A 20,177-nucleotide genomic window follows, 5' to 3' on the forward strand; every position below is an offset into this window, starting at 1 on the left:
ACCACTCCCCTCCCCCGCCTCCCGCCCCCGCAACAGACAGGGGTGGGGGGATGGGGGTATAGGGGGGGTGGGGGGTGGGGGCGAGGGAGGATGGAGGATAAATGAGTGACTCCTGCTGGGAATACCCCCAGGGCTGGGCCCCACCCTGCCCACACAGATTCCGGCCTCAGCCAGGGCCAGGAGTGCAGCCTCTATCTAGTACAGAGGCGCCTGAGTCTCGCTCCCAGAACTGGGAGACGGGTGACCAGGGGTCAGCAAGCTTGTCTCACCTGAGACTGGCCCGGAGGTGCTGGCACTGGCTTAGAGGCTCACCCCCAAGCTTGGGGCCGGGGTCCGCGAGCCTCAGCTGGGATGCCCCTATGCCAGAGCACCGCTCTCTTGCCAGGTTAACAGCCCACTGGCGGGGTGTTTGTGCAGGCTCACTGGGGTTACATAGTGCTCTCTGGGGCGGAGCCTCATGAGATAGTCCTCATTGACTAAGCAGTCCCCGGGGTCTCCGGGACCAGGTGCCAGGAACCAGTCGCTCTCCGTGGGATTCAAAAAGGGGTCGTTTGCGCAGGCGCCCTAGAGACCCCGAGTTGCAGCGCGTGGGAAAGGGTGGAACTTCCTGAGAAGGCCTCAGTCCCTCCTCCGCGGGCTGAGAGGGTGGGCCATCAGATTCAAGGCGGGCTCCGTGAGGAATCGGGAAGTTGCCGCAGCCATGCAAGCTGCAGTCGAAGATGCAGGTGGTACGGCTGGTGCAGCGGGTAGCCTCGGCGGCCCTGAAGACCAGCGTGGCACTGGAGGCCCTAACAGCCATGGTCTCCCCAGCGCTCTGGAAGGTCACGGTGGTCCTGGCGGCCCCAGTAGCTCTGGCGGCCCCGACACCCAAAGTGGCCCTTGCAGCCCTCCTGACCAGCGGGGCCCTGACGACCCCCGTTGCCAAGGTGACCCTGGAGACGAGGAAGGGATGGCATCAGCAGCCATGGGTGCTCCCACTGTCGCAGGGGCAGCACGTGCTTCAAGGCCAGCATCAGTGTCTGTAAGACCAGGAAATCGAACGATGGTCTTGTATCCTTTCCAACGAGCTTCTGCGGCCCGGTGGCCAAGGGATGGTTCGGGGACATCCTGCCAGGCCAGGTCTGGCTTTTGGGGACAGGACACTGGGGCAGCCGGGGAGAGACAAAAATGGGAGCGAGGGGGGACCCTGGTGGAGCCTGGTGGGAGGGGAGTCGACACCTGAGGAGGCTGGAGGGTAGGGAAGCAGGCCTGAGGCGGTGGGGGAGGTGGGACGGAATGAACTGAGAGAGGAGGGAGGCAGGCCAAGGCGGCTTGAGCTGGCAGGAGAGGGTGTGTGGGGGTGGGAGGGAGGTTGGGGGACCCCAGGGGAAGCCTGGGGTGAAGGCCAGGCCCGCCCCCCAGGTATAAGGAAGCCTGAGGCACTGCCACATTCAGCTGCAGATGGTGCCTTAACCACGTCTCCCTCAGCAAGCTCACTGTGCCTTTCCGGTGCCCCCTGGAGGCAGAGATGGCGCGCAGGTCCCTGGACCAAGATGACCTACACCACCTGCAGGCGGTTCGGACGGAGTTCAAAGTGAAGGGCGGCATCCTGGTTGTGTCAGTTCTAGAAGGGGCTGAGGTGGGGGTGGGGGAAGCGCGGAAGGCCTAGGATTAGCCAGCCTTAGCCCTGAGGAGAAGGGCTCTGTGGTGGATACAATGATGCACTTAAGTGTTAGTTTTCAGGAGGGGCTGTGGTGTGCTGGGTGTTAAGGCAGAGAGTCCTCTCCTTTAACTTAATTTTTACCCCTCACTTTCAGCAGATGGACTGCCAGTGACCCTGATCTCCTCCGAGTTTCGGTCAACGCCTTCCTTGAAAAGCTTTCCGTGGTGATGGGGAACTTGCAGCGCATTTGGCCTCTTTTTCCACCAAGTCTCAGCCGGGAAAGGGGGTCTGCGGCCTAACCCTGTGACCGCTACCAGGCAATGCACAGGGAATTCGTTCCTGGAGTGGCGCCACTCTTACTGGGGCCTCATTGTTTGCCCATATTGGCATTTGGCTCTCTAAGCCCACTTGTTTTATTTCCCTGTTGCTTGAGGAATGGGATGATTAAATGTCTGTTACCGCAGAGAACAAAACTGAGCCAGTGTTCTGTGTCTGAGTTTCTTTCCAGCCTTTGCGCCTGCACATTTTCTTGCCTATGCCGTCATGTTGGAGGGGTGGGGAGATTCTGGGATTCAGGTAGTAGCACACAACAACGGAAGAAAATTAGGAAATGAAAGAAAAAGAAAGTCAGTTGTGTCCTCACCTTCAGCATTAAGTACTGTCAACATTTTGGAATGCTTCTGTAGTTGTATACTTGTATTTATACATTAAGTGAATAATGGTGATATAAATGCATGAGTCTCTTTGTTACGTTCTTGCAAGCTTAGCATTAATTTCTTCTGAAAATCTTCCTTTGAACATATGAATATTTCCTCTTTAAAAAAAATTTTTCCCCCCTGCGGAGGCTGTTTAATGAGGTCTGAGGACAGGACCGTCCTGTGAAAAACACCACACTTATATGGGGTTGCGGGGGGGAGGACAGAAAAACAGGAAAGCAGACTTGCAAGGAGAGAGGGACTGGCTTTTCAGTGGGCTTCCAGACGGGGCGGAATGTTCCCAGGGTCCTCAGAGGGCATGGGGGGGTGTGGAACCTGGGATTGGAGGGGTGACCTCCAGGAGCTGGAGGATGAACCCCAGGAAGGGAGGGGTGGATTCCAGGAGGCTGTGGGTGGATTCCAGGGACCAGCGGGTGGACCCCTGGGACCTGGGGGTGGATTCCAGCAGGTGGGGGAGGGTGGACCCCAGGAGGAGGGAGATAGACCCCAGATGTTTGTTGGTGAACCACTGGCCTGGGGGATGGACCCCGGGAGCCGGAGGGTGGACCCCACATGTTGGTGGGTGGTCCACTGGTGCCTGCAGGTGGACCCCAAGAGCTGGAGGGGGGGCAGCTAGGGCGGGCCCAGGGGCACTGAGGGTGTAGGCCTGAGGGCGGCCTGGGGGGGCAACAGAGGCAGGCATTGGAGCCGCCTTGGGGGCAAACCATTCATCAGGGTGGGTGGCAGCAGCTTCACCCCAGGGGGCCTTGCAGGGAAGCTCAGCAGGGAGGTGGCTCCTCCATGTCAAAGTGGAACTGGAGGAAGAAGTGCTTGGTTTCCTGCTTCCACTGAGTCCAAAACTTCCTCTTGGCCTTGTCAGTCTCTCTACTCGGCACCTCACAGTGCTCGGCGACCATTAGCAGGTGCCGCCAGCACCGGCCTGGGAGATCTTTCCTCTGCTCATAGGCAGACAGGAAGCGGTGGCATAGCATGATGCCCTCCGTGATCTCAGGGTAGTAGATCTGGAAGAGTACACTCTGTTGGCCCATCTCTGTGTTCCTCTGTTCGGTCATTTTGTAGCCTGGGTGACCAATCGTCACAAGTTTCCTCACCTCCCCCTTGACCGTCTCTGGCGCCAGCTGGGTGGGTGCGCCTTAGCGTCTGTGGCTGCTCGCCAGGCCAAGTTGGCCTGGTGTTTTTTCCCCCCGGGTGTGTGCGAGGTAGCTCCCCTTGCTCTTGTAGAGTGTCAGGCACAGCCTACATTCATGAAGCCCTGGTCCAGAATCAGTTTACTGCCTTGACCCCCGGGATGGACTGCTGAAGCTGCTGGCGCCTTCAACACTTAGGTCAGATCACAGAACTCCTCTATTCCAAACCTGCTCTGCGATCCGCTCTCACTCTGAGACAGCCAAAGCCTCTGCAGTGGCCTACAAAGCCCCCTGTGATCGGGCCCATGCCCCGCTGTCTACCTCCCCTCCTCTCCACCTTGCTCACTCTAATCCAACCACATTGGCCTCCTCCCCCATCTGAGACACACTAGGCCCCCTGCTGCCTCAGGGCCTTTGCCCTGGTCCTTTCCTGTCTGGAACTCTCTCCCCTCCTCCCCTCCCCCCCCCGCCCCCGCACACCCCCTCCCCCCCGCCCTCCGCGCCCCGCCCCAGGATCCACCTGGCTTACTCCCTGATCTCTTTCGGGTACTTCTCAAATGTCACCCCCTTCGGAGAGGCTCTTCTGGCCACCTCATTAAAATTCCGTTCCACCTCTCCCATCCTCTGCATTGCTTACCACGCCATGCAGTATCCCCAGCTCCGAGAACACTGCCTGACACGGAGTAGCCCAAGGCGCATTTGCTTTTTAATCTCCCTCACCTGAGTCTCGCCAAAAGCCGTTCTCTTGGCCCAGAACCTTTCCCGCCTGTCTCTTCTCTTTTGCCCTGCATTAACGGTGGGGGAGGGGAGAAGAGGCTGGTAGGTTAACTGTGATGGCTATACAGCAGGGACAGGGAGGAGTTGTCAGATTGTAAGGCGTTTGCGTGCATTTAAACCACTGGGGGTGAGGGGCTTGTACACAGTGATGACATGATCGGCCGTTTGTCTTAGCGGCTTTTCTCGGCGGCGGCTGCATAGAGCACAGCCCAAGGGCGGCCAGGGCAGGCCAGTGATAGGCAGGCAACATCCGGGGAGCGCAGGTATTTGCAGATAGAGATGGCGAGGTATAGGTACGTTAAATAAATAGGCGGTTGGGGTTATAAGTAGCAAGGAAGGCAGGGGCTGTCACGCCACCCGGGCGCAAGGGCAGGAGGCTGGGGGCGTTGCTGCTGCTGGGGTGCGTGGCTTGGTCCTGTCACCCCCTCCCTGCCTGCAGGGCCCAAAGCAAGACACCGATGAGGGCGAACCAGGAATGAGGTGGCCCGCCCACAACGAAAGAATGGCCCAGGCTGAGAAGCCCCCTCCTCACCCGTTCTGCCACCCTTCGCTGTTGCCGGACAGGAGGCGGATGACCTGTTCCAGCTTCTGGCACAACTTCGGTGAAGCAGACAAATTCTTTGAAAGACACAAACTACTAAAACTAGGACAAGAAGGAAAAAGACTATCTGAGCAACTCTGTATCAATTAAGGAAAATGGATTCATACTTTAAAATCTGCCCATAAATAAAACTCCAGGCCAGGTACTGTATTTATCATTTCTACCAAATATTTAAGGAAGAAACAGTGCTGGTCTCACACGTTTTTGCCCCAGAAAATAAAAGAATGGGAACAACATTACCGTGAAACAGAAAACAGACAAACATGTCAGCAAGAAGACAACTACAGACCAATATCCCCTCTGAGCATCGATGCCAGAAAATTAACAAAAATAGTACATATCAAAGTCAACAATATATTAAAAGACTAATGCACCATGATCAAGTGTGGTTTCTCCTAGAAACGCACACTGAATGACCACCATAGCCTAATTTCAAAACTTCCTCTAAATGTACAGTCATCGAGAGGGAGTAGAACTAGCGCCACGGTAGACACGTTCATCCATGGGACAGAATTGGAAGTCCAGAAGCAGACCCACGCACGCATGGTCGATTGATTTTTAACAAAGCAGTCAAAGATAACTCAGTGGGGAAGCATACACTTTTGAATCAATGGTTCTGGAATATCCACACGGGAAAAACAAACCTCAACCTCCTTGGCTGCTGACCTGTCATGCGCAAAGATGAAGTTAAAATGGTCATAGCTCTACATGTAAAAGCTAAAACTGTAAAAATTTAAGGTATCATAGGAGAAAAATCTTTGTGGCCTTTTGGTGGGCAAATATTTTCAATATCAATAAGCATGAAGTCAGATTATATCACGATTCTGCTCGTAATTGTATGAGATCCCTAGGGCTGCCATTATAAAGTACCGTTACGAACTGCATAGCAACATTTCCGTCAACGACCGACCCCATGTTTAATGGTGGTCCCGTAAGATTATAATGGAGCTGAAAGATTACTATCTCCTAGTGACATCATAGCCCTTCTGACATCATAGCACAATGAACTACTCGTGCGTTTGCGGTGATGCCAATGTAAACAAACTTCCTATGCCGCCAGTTGTATAAAATATAGTACATATCATTATGCACAGTACATAATGCTTGACGATGATAGTAAATGACGGTGTCATTGGTTTATGTATTTACTATAGTTTTCATCATTCTTTTAGCGTTTACTCTTTCTACTTATTAAAAAAGGTGCTGTAAAACTGCATGCCCTGTTACGCCAGCAGCAGCCTGATACATCTCGTGTTTACTCTCTCTTGACCGCATCATTTCCTTGGCAGCTTGATTTAATCTCATGCTGTCAAGTAAACTGAGCGCAGCCTAAGTGGACACTGCGTATAAAGTCTGCAGTAGTATAGAGTAATGGCCTTGGCCTTCACATTCACTCACCACTCACTCAAAGAGCATCTTCCAGTCCTGCAAGCTCTATCCATGGTAAGAGCCCTGTATGGGCGGTGTACCGCTTTTTATCTTTTATACTGTATTTTGACTGCACCTTTTCTATGCTTAGATACACAAATACTTACCATTGTGTTACAATTGCCTGCAGAATTCAGTAGAGTGACGTGCTGTGCAGGTTTGTGTCCTAGGAGCAATAAGCCATACCGTCTAGGTTTGTGTAAGAGCGCTCTATGATGTTCGCACAGTGACCAAATCACCGAATGACACGTTTCTCAGAACGTGTTCTCGTCATTAAGTAGAACATGACTGTACTCCAAATTTGGTGCTTTAAAACAATGGAAATTCATTCTCTCACAGTTCGGGAGGCCAGGAGTCTGAAATTAAGGTGCTGGCAGCGTTGATTCCTTTTGGAGGCTCTGGGGGAGACAGAGTCAATTCCATGCCTCTCTCCTAATTTCCGGTGGGTACCTGCAATGCTTGGCATTCCTTGGCTTGTAGGCTCATCACTCCAGCTCTTGTTCTGTCTTCGCATGGCCTTCACCTCTCTCTGCCTATGTGTGTGCACGTGACTTTCTTATGAAGACATCAGTCTTAGGATTAGGCCACCCTAACCCAGGATGATCTCATCTTAACTAATCACCCCTGCAAAGACCCTATTTCCAAATAAGATCGCATTAACAGGCACCAAGGGTTAGGACGTCACTATATCCCTTTTTGGAAGATACAATGCAACCCATAACAACCCTCCATTATTTCCCATTTGACTCAGAGCACAAAGCCTTAGTGTGACCTCTCACGCCCTACACAATCTGGTCCCTGTCAACTTTCTGATGCCTCTCCTGCTAGTCTCCTCCTCACTCGCTCTGCTCCCGCCTCACTGGTCTGCTCCCTCTCCCCCACCACCTTCGAGTCTTTCCCCCAATCTCACCCTCACAATGAGGCATACCCCAACCACCCCATTTAAAATTGAAAACCGCTCGCCCTAGCACTCCCTGCCTTTGCCCCGGCTTTATTTTCATGCCGTAAGACTCCCCACCTTCCTGTACACTACAGAATACAGTTATTTGTTTTGTTTCTTGACTGTCTCTCCCCATCAGTATAGAACCTCCGTGGAGGCCTGGAACAGTGTCTGGCAATAAACGTTCCTTGAATTACTGAAGAAATAAAGTTAATACAGAAAATGGAAGAAAGTACCCTTATGGCCTAGGAGTGGGGAAGGACTTCTTAAATGTTGTTGAAAACCAATAAGGGATCGATATCAAGCGCATATATTTTTTTTGTGGGATGTATATACGAACGTGGAACACACAGGGTCTGGCAAAAGCAGGTTGACTGTCGTATGCAAAACACAGAGTTTATTCTTCTGTTATTATGTATTATTTTTCCATACGGAACACTGTATGTATGTGTGTATGTATGAACGTGGAATGTATGTGTGTGAACGTGGAATGTGTGAGTGTGGAATGTATGTGAGAACGTGGAGCCTACACATGGCAGCTTCCCATGGATTCACTGATAGTCCAGAGACAGAATGAGACACAGGACAGGCCCTTGAGGCTGTTCACCAGGATGGAGTAAGGGAGAGACAATCAGGGTTTCCAAAGAAATGCTTTATTCACCTGCCCAGTTTTTCTGGGCCCTGACTTTTGCTGTGCTCTCAACATAAGCAGGCATTGCCCATGTCTGTCCTTGTAACTGAGAAGTTCGGTCTCCTGACAGCCTCCCACAGCGACGGGCAGCAGGAGGGAGGACCAGCCCACCCAGGCTACCTTCCCTGTATCATTCTACCTGCAGGGGAAGGTGGGTGGGGCTCTTTGGTGACTCAGACCCATGTGTCAAATGTACGTCTGCCATCAATATGATGAAAGGAGTCTGAAAGGATGCCCTGTGACATTCTAGAACTCAGAAATATTCAAGACCAGCATTTCCCTGCCTGATCAATGCAGAAGACTGAGGAAGAAGCTGCTCCATTAGAGCCAAGGCTTTCTGAGTATGGTCATTGGACCAGCCACCTCAGCATCAACTGGTGTTGCTTAACAAATTACTCAAACCTTAATGGCTTAAAACGACACACAGGTAGTGTCTCACAGTTTCTGTGGGTCAGCAATCTGGGTGTCAAGCACATATTTTTTACAACATCCTGCTGGTCATCAAGAAGATAACAGCAATCGGCCCTGGCTGGTGTGGCTCAGTGGATTGAGTGCCGGCCTGTGAACAAAAGGGTCTCCGGTTCGAGCCCCAGTCTAGGGTGCATGCCTGGGTTGCGGGCCAGGTCCCCTGAGGGGGGCACTCGAGAGGCAGCCACACATTGATGTTTCCCTCTCTTTCCCCTTCCCTTTCTCTCTCTGTCTAAAAACAAATAAATGAAATCTTAAAAAAAAAAAAAAGAACAGCAATCGCAACGTTTTGAATGGGCAGAGGATGTGAACAGTCTAGTTACAGAAGGGGAATCCCCCAAAGTTCCCAAAGATATAGTAGGAGGGAGATGGGCAGAGTCGTAGCAGAGAGCAAGCTGGTGTGACTCGAGTCCAATAAAATATGACCATCCCTAAAACCCAGCAATTCCACTCCTGGGAAATTGTCACCTACCCGCTTAAGGGGTATGTATGCGGATACTCATCACAGCATTGTTTGTGGAGGGGGGACTCAGAGCCACCTCGACGTGCAACTGAAGTTCACCTCTGCCCTTTTTTTCAGACTGTTAGATGGGTCTGGTTGATGACCTTCTTGTGACGGGAACAGTAGCAGAAGCCAGCCCTAGATTATTGTTCAGTGTGTTCTTTGGGGTTTTCCTTTACGTACCTGACCACACTGTCCCTATTCTTCCTCCCCCGCCTTTCCTTCCCCCTCCCCTCCTCTCCCACCTTCTTCTTCACCCATTAAGAGTGAAAAAACATTCTTAGCTCACGGGCCATTCAGGAACCGGCAGTGAGCTGCCCTTGGCCAAGAGGCTGTGGTTTGCCAATCCCTGTTCTCAGCCTGAACAGATTGCGTTGTCTCCTCCTCTTGCTCACTGAGAGAGGACGTTAGAAATCTCCAGCTGTAAAAAAAAAAAAAGTCTCCAGCTGTGATTTTCGACCTGTCCCTTTCAACTGTGAATCCTATCGATTCTTGCTTCGTGTCTTTTGAACGTATGTTATTAGACATAAACATATTTATGATTGTTTTATCTTCCCGATGGGTCAGCTGCTACTTTTACTTTTATGAAATGTACCCCTTTATCTTTGGTAATACAGTTTTCCTTGAACACTGCTTTATCTAATATTGATATTGACTTAGAATATTTTATATTAGTTTCAGGTATACGGCATAGTGATTAGACATTTATATAATTTGCAAAGTGATCTCCCCCTTAAGTCTAGTACCCACTGGGCACCATACATAGTTAATACGATATTATTGACTACATTTCCTATGCTGTGCTTTACATCTCTGTGACTGTTTGTTGCAGTAGAATGAGCTGCCAGAGGGGAAATAAAGGCAGAGCCCTCACCATTGCAATCTAACAAAGAACTTAATACAGGAGGCTAAAAGCAGCGGCTCACCCGTTGACCCAGTACTCCTGAGCCTGGTCCGATAAGGCTGCCAGGCGTTGCAAACAACAAGATAGTACAGGGACGGGGCGCCCTTGAAAGCCTGTGTGTATCATCTCCACCAGCTGGGAAAAGGAAAACCTTGAGACCGTGTATTCATCCCTAGGCCTGGAAGGGAGAAGGGGAGGGGGCCCACAGTGCCCAAAGGAAAAAAACCCCAGAAAACAACTTCGGTGAACTGCCTGCCTCTGGCCACGTATGCAAAATGAACAAATAGAGTCTGGAGCAAGATAAGAATTTGAGCTAACAGACCCCCCCCCATACATACCTACCTTTGGGTAGTCAGGTCTGGGGAGGCGGGGGAGGGGGAGCTGGCGCCACCTTCACCCGTCAATCAAAATATAACTCCCTCACCCCCATCCCACCAACCACGGAAGTCCTCAGAACAAAGGACTCTCTGGGCGCTTTTTGCCACACGGGGGGCTCCTGGCCACTAAGCCTCTGGCCGGGGGCGGGAGGCCTCTGGCCTCCCTCTTTGGAACCCCCCCCCGCCCCGCCCCGCCGGCCTCTGACAACCTGGCAACCCGACCTCCTGGCCCCCCGGGCTCTGGCCACCCTCCTCTTGCCACGCTGCTTCTGCCACCCTTGCTTTTGCTTTCCTATTAGAACCTAGCACAAATAAACTTTGTATGCTAGTAGGCTTGCTGGCCTGTAATTCTGTACTGCATTGGTAAGAAGAACCGAGTTTCCGGGAGTTTCTCCCCTGACGGGTTTTGTGACTACCAATTTGCACTTCTTAATCCCTTCACCTTTTTCACCTACTCCCCCACCCCCTCCCTTCCGGCAGTCGTCAGTCTGTGCTCTGTATCTCTGTGCCAGTTTCTGTTGTGTTTGCTCATTTGTTTTGTTCTTTAGATTCCACATATAAGTGAAATCGTATGGTATTTGCCTTTCTTTCTGACCTACTCCACTTAGCATACTACTCCTTAGGTCCATCCGTGTTGTTGCAAATGGTGACATTTTTCTTTAGCCTGGCCATCCTTTAATTTTGCAAAGTAAGAAAAATAACAATATTAAGATAAATATCTATTACCTATTATCATAACAATTTATTTCTAAATAAAAGACATTTTATCACCAACATGTATATATTCAGAATAAATAGCTGGTATTCATGATTAGGATACTTAAAAACTTTATGCAGACGAAATATTCCTTATATGTGATGTATTTAAAGTTTCTTTATTTTATTTTCTTTATTTCTTTTTAAAGAGCAGAAGGGAGGGAGAAAGAGAGGGAGAGAAACATCAATGTGTGGTTGCATCTCAGGTGTCCCCTCCTGGGGACCTGGCCTGCAACCCAGACATGTGCCCTAAACCGGGACTCGAACCGGCGACGCGTTGGTTGGCAGGCCGGCGCTCAGTCCCCTGAGCCTCACCAGCCAGGGCTATTTAAAGTTTCTCTTCCTTTTTTTTTTTTTTGGTTTTAACTCATTTTATTTTTTGATATAACCTTCGTTGTAATTTTTTCCATTACCATTCGGTCCCCTTCTATCCCCTCCCCCCAGCAACCACCACTCTGTTGTCCATGTCCGTGAGTATTTTTTCCTCTTTGTGCTACCCCTCCACCCCCTCACCTCCCTCCCCCCTAGCTGTCATCCTGCTCTCCGTCTATAAGTCTGTCCCCGTTTTCCTTGTTCGTTCAGTTTGTTCGTTAGATTCCACATATGACTGAAATTATACGGTACTTCTCTTTCTCTGACTGGCTTATTCCACTTACCATAACGCTCTCCCAAGTCTATCCATACTGTTGCAAAGGGTACAATTTTTTTCTTTTTTACGGCCGGGTAGTACTCCATTGTGTAAATGTCTCATAGTCGTTTTATCCACTCATCTACGGATAGGCACTTGGGCTGCTTCCATATCTTGGCGACTGTAAATAACGCGGCAATGAACATAGGGGTGCTTATGTTCCCTTAGAATTAGTGTTCTGGTTTCCTTCGGGCGTATTCCCGGAAGTGTGATCACTGGGTCAAAAGGCAGATCCTTTTTTAATTTTTTGAGGTATCTCCATACTGCTTTCCACATTGGCTGCTCCAGCCTGCATTCCCACCAACAGAGCGAAAGGGTTCCCCTTTCTCCACATCCTCACCAGCACTTGTTGTTTGCTGATATATTGATGACAGCCATTCTGACAGTTGTGAAGTGGTATCTCACTGTGGTTTTAATTTGCATTTCTCTGATGATTAGTGACAGGGAATATCCTTTCATATGTCTATTGGCCATCTATATGCCCTCTTTGGAGAAGTGTCTATTCAGGCCCTTTGCCCATTTTTTAGTTGGGTTGTTTGGGTTTTTATTCGTGTTGAGTTGTGTAAGTTCTTTATAAATTTCAGATATTGGCCCTTTATCAGGTGTCTCAGTGAATATGTTCTCCCATTCTGGGGGTTGTCTTTTTATTTTGTTGATGATTTCCTTTGCTGTGCAAAAACTTTTTAGTTTGATGTAGTCCCATCTGTTTACTTTTTCTTTTGGTTCCCTTGCCTGGGGAGATATATCCGATAAAATATTGCCACAAGCAACGTCCGAGATTTTGCTGCCTATGTTTCCTTCTAGGATTTTTATGGTTTGGGGTCTAACATGTAAGTCTTTGATCCATCTTGAATTTATTCCTGTGTGTGGTGTGAGAAGGTGGTCTAGTTTCATTTCTCTGCACGTATCTGTGTAATTTTCCCAGCATCATTTGTTTAATAAGCTATCTTTAGCCCATTGTATGTTCCTGCATCCTCTGTTGAATATTAATTGACTATAAAGGTCTGGGTTTATTTCTGGGCTCTCTATTCTGTTCCATTGATCTATGTGACTGTTTTTGTGCCACTACTGTGCCGTTCTGATTGCTGTGGCCTTACAGTATGGTTTTGATATTAGGTAGTGTGATTCCTCCAATTTTGTTCTTCTTTCTCAGGATCACAGCTGCTATGTGGGGCCTTTTCTGGTTCCATATCAACTTTTGAAATATTTGCTCTAGTTCTGTGAAATACGTCATTGGAATCTTGGTTGGAGTTGCACTGAATCTATAGATTGCTTTGGGTAGTGTGGACATTTTAATGATGTTAATTCTTCCTATCCATGAAACATAGGCTCAAAGGGAAGGGGTGGAAGATGATTCCCCAAACAAATGGCATCCGGGGAAAATTGGGGTTAGTTGTGCTTGTATCGGACAAAATAGATTTCGAGACAAAAAGGTAACAAGAGGCAAAGATGGACACTTTATAACGAAAAAGGAGACAATCCATCAAGAAGACACAACACTTAGTATAAGTGGACCCAACCTGGGCGCACCAATCTACACACAAGGATTATCAACGGACCTAAAGGGAGAATTTGGCGAAAATACACTAATAGGAGGGGACTTTAATACCTTACTTGCAGCAATGGAGAGATCATCCGGACAGGGAGCAACGTGGAGATGTCGGCCTCAAATAACATACTGGACTGGATGGACCTGATGACATCTATGGAACTTTCCATCCAATAACAAGAGATGGAGAGAAGATCACCCTGAGGTAGTTCGGACTTTGAGTCGCCGGTGTTGCTGAGACAGTGGGTGTGTTTTCACTCGTTTGGAGGATGGCTTCATCATGGCACAGATGAGGTTGTCGTTGCCATTATTGTCTGCAAACTTACGTGATAGATTAATACACGTAAAGCACCTGAAACACGTGAAGTGTCTGGAACGTAGTGTTAGCCATTACTGCACACTAAAAGCATACGTATAGATGTGGAGTGGCCAAAGGGAGGACGGTGGTGGATTCTGCGGCTTGGCTCCTCACCAGCCTTCATCTAGGGGGCCTTCTGCTGCACACGCTAGAGAATGAAAAACTGCACTTCCCTGGCTCCGTTTGGAACTAGCATTGTGGGCGCGGCTCAGTTTTGGTCGGCTAATTGCACTTGCATGTGATTCGGAAGGCAAAATGAGGTGAAAGTCAGCTTCTGGCTGTTCTTTCTGCAATCACAGAGGCGCGCGTTTCCATGCGAATATCAGCAGGGTGTCTGAGTGTGGTGAGAGGCAGGGTGCAAGCAGTGATGGGCGGGGCCGCCTTGGACCTGCTGGTGATAGCAGATTAGTAGCATCTCTGTGCAGCTCGGCGTGCAGTGACGTCTTGATGGTAGCTCGAAGTTGGCTGTGGTGGGAGTGTGTGTGTGCATACACCAGGGTGATCAGCAAATGCTACAAATCAGGGCTCCCCCCTGCCCCTGGAGAGCTCACTGTTACAGGTGCAACAGCACAGCCGCAGGTCCAAGGCATCCTTTCTAGCGGCCCCTGCAGATGCAGCAGCTGCGGTGTGGCTCTGGAACCCAAACACCTCCTGATACTCGGACCATAGCAAGGGGTGTGTTTTCCTGGAACCGATGGTGGAGTCGGCAGCTTCCTGATTCTCCACCTTCCTTGTGGCCTGAGCACCGGCTCCCTTGGCAGGCCATTTCTGTGGTGTTCTGGGTCATTCCCAGAGCCTCAGCCTACATTCCATTCTTCCAGCCCTTTCCTTTCCTGTAAGCACCTGTTTTTCTGTGTTAAACTCCCTGTGTAAACCTCGCCAGAGAGGTTTGAGGTATATCTGTGAATGAACCATGACCGATACATGCGGGCCGCCCCAAGTAATCCTAAGATGCCGGTATCTTCCCTTGGAGACCTGGTCAGGGCACCGGCAGGAAACCAGTGGGAACCTCTAGAGCATTTAACCGAGGAGTGCTTTATGAAAGGACTATCTAGAGAGCTGTGAGCAGGGAGAGGCGAGGGACCAATGAGCAGTGGTGAGTGGGAGTTGGTTCATGTGGGCTCCAGGGAGCCGAGTGCCAGGTCATCAGAACTTTGGGAGCTGGATGCTCCCCGGAGCCAATAATAAAAGCTTATTTTATTTTATTCTCTAAACCACTTTACTGAGTAACATTTAACATGTAAAGAGCTGTGCACATTAAATGTATACAACCCTATGAGTCTGGAGATAAGCATACACCTGGGTAACCCTCACCACCACCACGGCCATAGACACAGCATCAGCCGAAGTGTCCTCCCACCCGCTCTGTTGTTTTTTCGTGCATGTGTGGTAAGAATTCTTATCATCATACTTAACATAGCAAATTTTAAGAATACAATTCAGTACTGTTGACTATAGGCACTGTGCTGTATAGTGATCTCCAGAAGCCATTTATCTTGCATAATAATTCAAATTTCAGTGACATGAACTTACGATTAAGTGAATTATACTTTCTTTTAAATGCCATTTTATTCTTCTAAGATTCTATTGACTTATTCTCAGAGAGAGGGGAAGGGAGGGAGAAAGAGAGGGAGAGAAACATCAATGTACGAAAGACACATCGATTGGTTGCCTCTCGCACGCACGTCCCCAGCTGGGAACCTGGCCCTCAACCCAGGCAATGTGCCCTGACAGGGAGCCGAAGCAGCAACCTCTCAGTACGCAGGCCAGAGCTCAGTCCACTGAGCCACACCACCCAGGCCTGGATTATACTTTTAAAAGGTAAAAGACCTTCACTTTCTAATTATTTTGCTACATGTTACTGTCACCCATGCTCTTGCAGTTAATTTTGTCTATTGCAACTGTATGGTGGAAATACTTTGTCACAGTCAGCCAGTACGCATCTCTCCACAACACTGTGTTCCGTGACAACCACTGGTGGCTTGAAATTGGCCAGGGTTAGAATACTGACACCACGGAAATTGGCAAATGCTGCAAATCAGACCTTGGCTGATTGTCATATCGATTGCTTAGCTTAAGGAAGTGATGAAGGAAATGTTAATAATGAGATGAGCTGTCCTTAAAGTTGTGTGCCGTCTGTAGCTGTTCCGTTGTGAGTAGCATAAACACTTGGGGAAATGCTTCTGCCATACTTTAACACGATCATTTGACTCACAAAAGAAGTTGCGTGTGTCACTGATGGGTGCGTGTCTGCGTTGTTTCCTTGTTGCCTTACTCATTGATTAACGCGAGTGAAGATACCAAGCAACATTTGTGTCAAGAGTTTGGCAAAAGTCAACTAAAGCAATCTGTCAGAATCCATGAAGTTTACAATGAAGAGAACTTTCTAATTTATTTTTATTTGTAAATTGTGTACTACACATTCTTTATGCGAGTCAGAATTATAGCAGAGCTAGAATTACAATAAACCTATATACACACATATATGCATACCTTCCAATCCCGCCACCCCGCCGCCCACACCCCAGAAAACAAGCTGTCAGCCGCTTGCCAGCATGCCACAGCTACCAGGGGATGGTCAGGCTCCAAGGGAAGCCACCTTCTCCATAGCGAGCCTGGGCCTAAATTTAGGGGCAGGGATAGGGGTCAGTGTTACTGCATCCTGGTGAGAGCTGAGGAATGGGGCCGCTCCCAGAACTGCAGGGAGTCTCAGAGGATGTGTGTTGGGGGGTGGGGCCACAAAGACCCTTGGTCCTCACTCCTCCCAGCCTCCGGTCTCCTGCCTCCATTGGCCTCCATTGGCTGCGCCCCACTGGCAGCCTGAACGAGGGAGCTTCCTGAGTGGTGCCATCCACGTGGGGCAGCCTCTGAGGCACGGAGCAGAGCTGGGTAAAGGCAGTCACCAGAACAGCAGGTAGGAGGGTGGCCCAGAAGTAGCAGAGAGGAACCTAGGCATGGCCTGTGTCACCTCCTGGGCCTGAGGTGTGAGGGGTGGGGCCTGGCACAGGAGCATGAGCAGTCCACATCACGGGTGAGGACAGCTGGGGAAGCACTGTCCCGCAGGCGGGGAGCACCAGGAGGGGAAGGAGGCACTCCAAGGTCAAGCTGAGAGAAAGCAGGATGGCCATCACCACAGGCCTTGGCCTCCGTAGCTCCTTTGATTCCCGGAGCTTAATGAGGGCACCTGGATTTGAACTGCTCTAAAGAATTTTTTGTTTTAATCACAAAATCTTAGTGTACTGTCTCTGTCCTGTGCCTCAGCTGGGAATACCCGTGAGACCTTGGGTCCTCCTCTGTCATACCTGTCCCAGCAGCTAGCATGCATTATCAATCAGTACAGAAGTTGTTTCCATGTTTGGTCATGTCAATCCTTGGCTCCCTGTTAAAAATACTCATGTAAACATAGATGGAGTCGGTGAGGCGCTCTCTGCCACACACTGAACGTTCGAGTCCTCTCCCCGCAGAAGTGGAATACACTGAAGCCCTGACCCCCAACAAGATGGTATTTGGAAATGGGGCCTTTGGGAGGTAATGGGGCTTAGATGAGGTCAGGAAGGCAGGGCCTGCACGATGGGATGGGGCCCAGCCATGAAGACGCTCCCCACTACTGAGCTCCCGATTTGGGGGAGACCCCTTTCCTTGGAGGTCACAGGCTTCCGCTGATGTTTTTGTACCATCTTTGGTTTCATGTGGGGGAGGTTGGGAGGGTGTTGCTGGGGCGAGGCGGTAGCCCTTACTGCCTGCCCGGAGCAGCATGGTAGGCGGAGCTGCTCTCAAGGCCGTGGGGGTGGAAAGTTCTAATTAATCTCTCGGGAATGTGTCTCCGTGGGCACTTGGGCCCTTTCACAGCCAGTGCTCAGGGGAAGTGAGTTTCTCGGCTGGCCCGAGGGAACTGGCTGCCTGTGGGACAGGAGCTCACCGGTACGTTTTTCAGAGACGCTGCTTATTCTCGGAATCCCAAAAGTTTGAGGCCGGCAGAGACTTTTTAACATGATCCTTTTTGCCCCAGCGTGCCACCCGCCACTCGCCATTTACTGGTAGACACACAGAGGGCCCACGGGGACAGGGACCATTTCTTTCCCTCAGGGCTCGCCTCTCCAAGTCCTGGCCGTAGTGGCCCTGCAAGGCTACGTTGGCCACGACTTGACCCTGTTTCCCCTGCCGCATTCACCCCATCTTTCTGCTCCCCTTCATCTGCACTCGCTCTGCCGCCAGGCACCCCCGGGGCTCTCAAGCCAACCTCTCTCCCCCAGGGTGGGCGGGGCCTGTGGGGCCTCAGGCACAGAGGGGCGGGGCTTCGTGAGGGCGCCCAGTGCCTCCCCTCCCAACGGGGTCTCCCCAGCTCCGCACACTGCGTGTGGTAGGTTGGCTTGGCGGGAACCAATCCCCTGCCAGGAGCCTCCCCCACCCCAGGTCTGTGTGCGCAGGTACCACCTCTGGGAGGCGGGGCTTCGCGGGAGGGTCTCGCCTCTCAGCGGTGAGCAGAACGTGCGTTCCTGTTTGGGTCTGTGGTGAGCAGCGCACGGCCATGCAGGGCCCCAACCGCGACGACAACGAAGGCTCAGGCAGCCTGGTGGGAGGCGCTGGGTCACCCAGTGGCCCAGGGGCCCCATGGGCCCTGGAGACTGGGACAGCGAGGGAGCGGAAAGCGCTGCAGCTGAGGGAGATCCCCAGGTCGACAGGGCATCACCCGACTCAGGGCAGGCTGGAGAGGCCTTTGCCTCCGACAGAGACCTGGGAAGCCAGGTGCTGGAGTTGTATCCTTTTTGAGAAGCCCCCTCCCCCCCGCCCCCCGTGGAGGTAAAGGGAGAGGGCATAGGCAGGCGGTGAGGGGGGTGCAGGAGGATGGTCAGGAGAGGCTTCGGGGCCTGATGTGAGCGGGGTGGACTTCTGGTGGGATGCAAGGGGATTATGGGGACCTAGGGTGGCTGAGGGGAGCAGCTGCGGTGGCCTGGACACATGGCGGGGTGGCCTGAGGAGGGCTGTGGTGCCGAGTTCCTTGAACGGTCACCCTGGAGGGTCTTGGGTGTCCTGAGGGTGAGGGGCGGCCTGGGAGAAGACCAGCCTCTGACAGGTAAGGGGGCCTGAATCCTAAAGCCGCGTGGATGGTGCCTTTACCTTAACTCCACCAGTGCCGTCACGGTGCCCTTCCAGTCCGCCGTGGATGCGGAGGTGGCCCGCAGCTACCTGATCCCAGGTGCTGCACTCTACCGCGGGATGGTTCATTGGGAGCTCACGGTGACTGGCAGTGACCTCCTTATGTAAGTTCTAGAAGGGACTGGGTGGGAGTAGCCGCAGGAGGCGGGGCCGATCTCCTCTTGAGGGTCGCTCTGTTGGAGACGTGGAGACACCAAAGGGTTGTCTAACTAAGGAGGGTCACAGCGGGGCCACGGGGCACCGGGCACCGGCTCTGTCCCAGCCTGAGGGCCTCCTTAGTGAAGGAGGAGGTCTAATTGCCACCTCGGGGGAGGGGTCGGAGTGAGGAAGGCCAGCAGTTACCGCCTCTAAAGTGCTTTTCTTTTCTCCTCACTCGTAGCCAATTAACTGCTGAAGACTCTGACCTCCTGCGAATTTCCACTGTCTCCCTGCTCATCCAGCTCTTCATAGTGGCGCAGATCATGCAGCACCTTGGGCCCCCCGATTTTGCTAACTTTCAGCCCAAGAGAGCGGAATGAAGCCACGAGAGCGTCTCGTCCTAGGCAGCGCAGCCTTCCCTAAGGCCGCGATTTTTGCCAAGTGTCGACTTTATTGGGGGGCGGGGGAGGGTCTCATTGTTCGCAGATACTGGCCCTTGGCTGCCCTCTGCCCTCTTGTTTGGCCTGGTGCTTAAACTTTCGCTTCTTGCAGATAATAAAGCCGAGCTAATGTTTTGTGTCTGAGTTTCTTTTCGGCGCCCAGATTTTCTTGCCTTTGTCCCTGGGTTGGAGGGGAGAGGTTCTGGGGTTCAGAGGTTCAAGTAGTGCAAGCAATTGAAGACAACTTAGGAAGTGAAAGAAAATGAGAATTACTTGCATCTTGTCGTTCAGCATTCACTACTGTCAGCATTTGGGAATACTTACATAGTTTTAGCGTTGTATGTCTACGTTCAATGTGTAACAGTCGTATAGACAAGTAAGGTTTTTCAAGGATAGCATCAGTTTTGTTTTTCCTGAAATGTTCTCGTACAATATCTGGGCCTTACCTCTGTCTAAAAATTCTTCAGAAACATCTTACTGAATGGATGCATAGAAGATGCATTACAATGTAATTGTTCAACATTTAAATCGTTCTCATTTTCCCTAGTATACATAATGTTTTAATGGGATTATTGTATAAAGTCTCTGCATGATTGGTTGTTTTCTTAAGGTAGATTCCAAGAGGTAGATCTGTAACACAAAATTGCTCTCCAGAAAATGTGCCCACCCCCACAAGAATGCTGGTTTCCCCACATTATTGTCACTGCTGGATTTGTTTCCTGCTGAAGAAAGAAAAAAAAAAAAAAAAAAAAAGAAAGAAAGAAAGAAAGAAAGAAAGGAAAAGAGAAAAAAAAAAAAAAAAAGGAAAAGAAAGAAAAAATTAAAACTAAAAAAAAATTAAAAACATTCAGTTTGCACAAGGAGAGCAAAGAAACCAGGAAGACTAGAATACGAATTCTGTGCTTTACTGTCCTTGTT

The 20,177-nt window shown here is 50.6% G+C and overlaps 1 protein-coding gene and 1 pseudogene across 1 annotated transcript; one reads left to right on the top strand and one right to left on the bottom strand.

Moving 5' to 3' along the window:
• Positions 1-1,937: 1,937 nt before the first annotated feature.
• LOC129069581 (splicing factor 3A subunit 2-like) lies at positions 1,938-13,336 on the bottom strand (annotated as a pseudogene).
• Positions 13,337-18,052: 4,716 nt separating this feature from the next.
• On the top strand, positions 18,053-19,199 carry LOC129069582 (EKC/KEOPS complex subunit LAGE3-like). The gene is made up of 3 exons (XM_054572249.1): positions 18,053-18,270; positions 18,657-18,785; positions 19,061-19,199. Exons 1-3 carry the CDS (start codon positions 18,053-18,055, stop codon positions 19,197-19,199), a joined length of 486 nt encoding a protein of 161 aa, XP_054428224.1.
• Positions 19,200-20,177: the final 978 nt, after the last annotated feature.

This window comes from Pteronotus mesoamericanus, unplaced genomic scaffold, assembly GCF_021234165.1.
Source record: "Pteronotus mesoamericanus isolate MK-2021 breed Mesoamerican mustached bat unplaced genomic scaffold, CSHL_Meso_final contig_226, whole genome shotgun sequence".
Classification (NCBI taxonomy): Eukaryota; Metazoa; Chordata; class Mammalia; order Chiroptera; family Mormoopidae; genus Pteronotus; species Pteronotus mesoamericanus.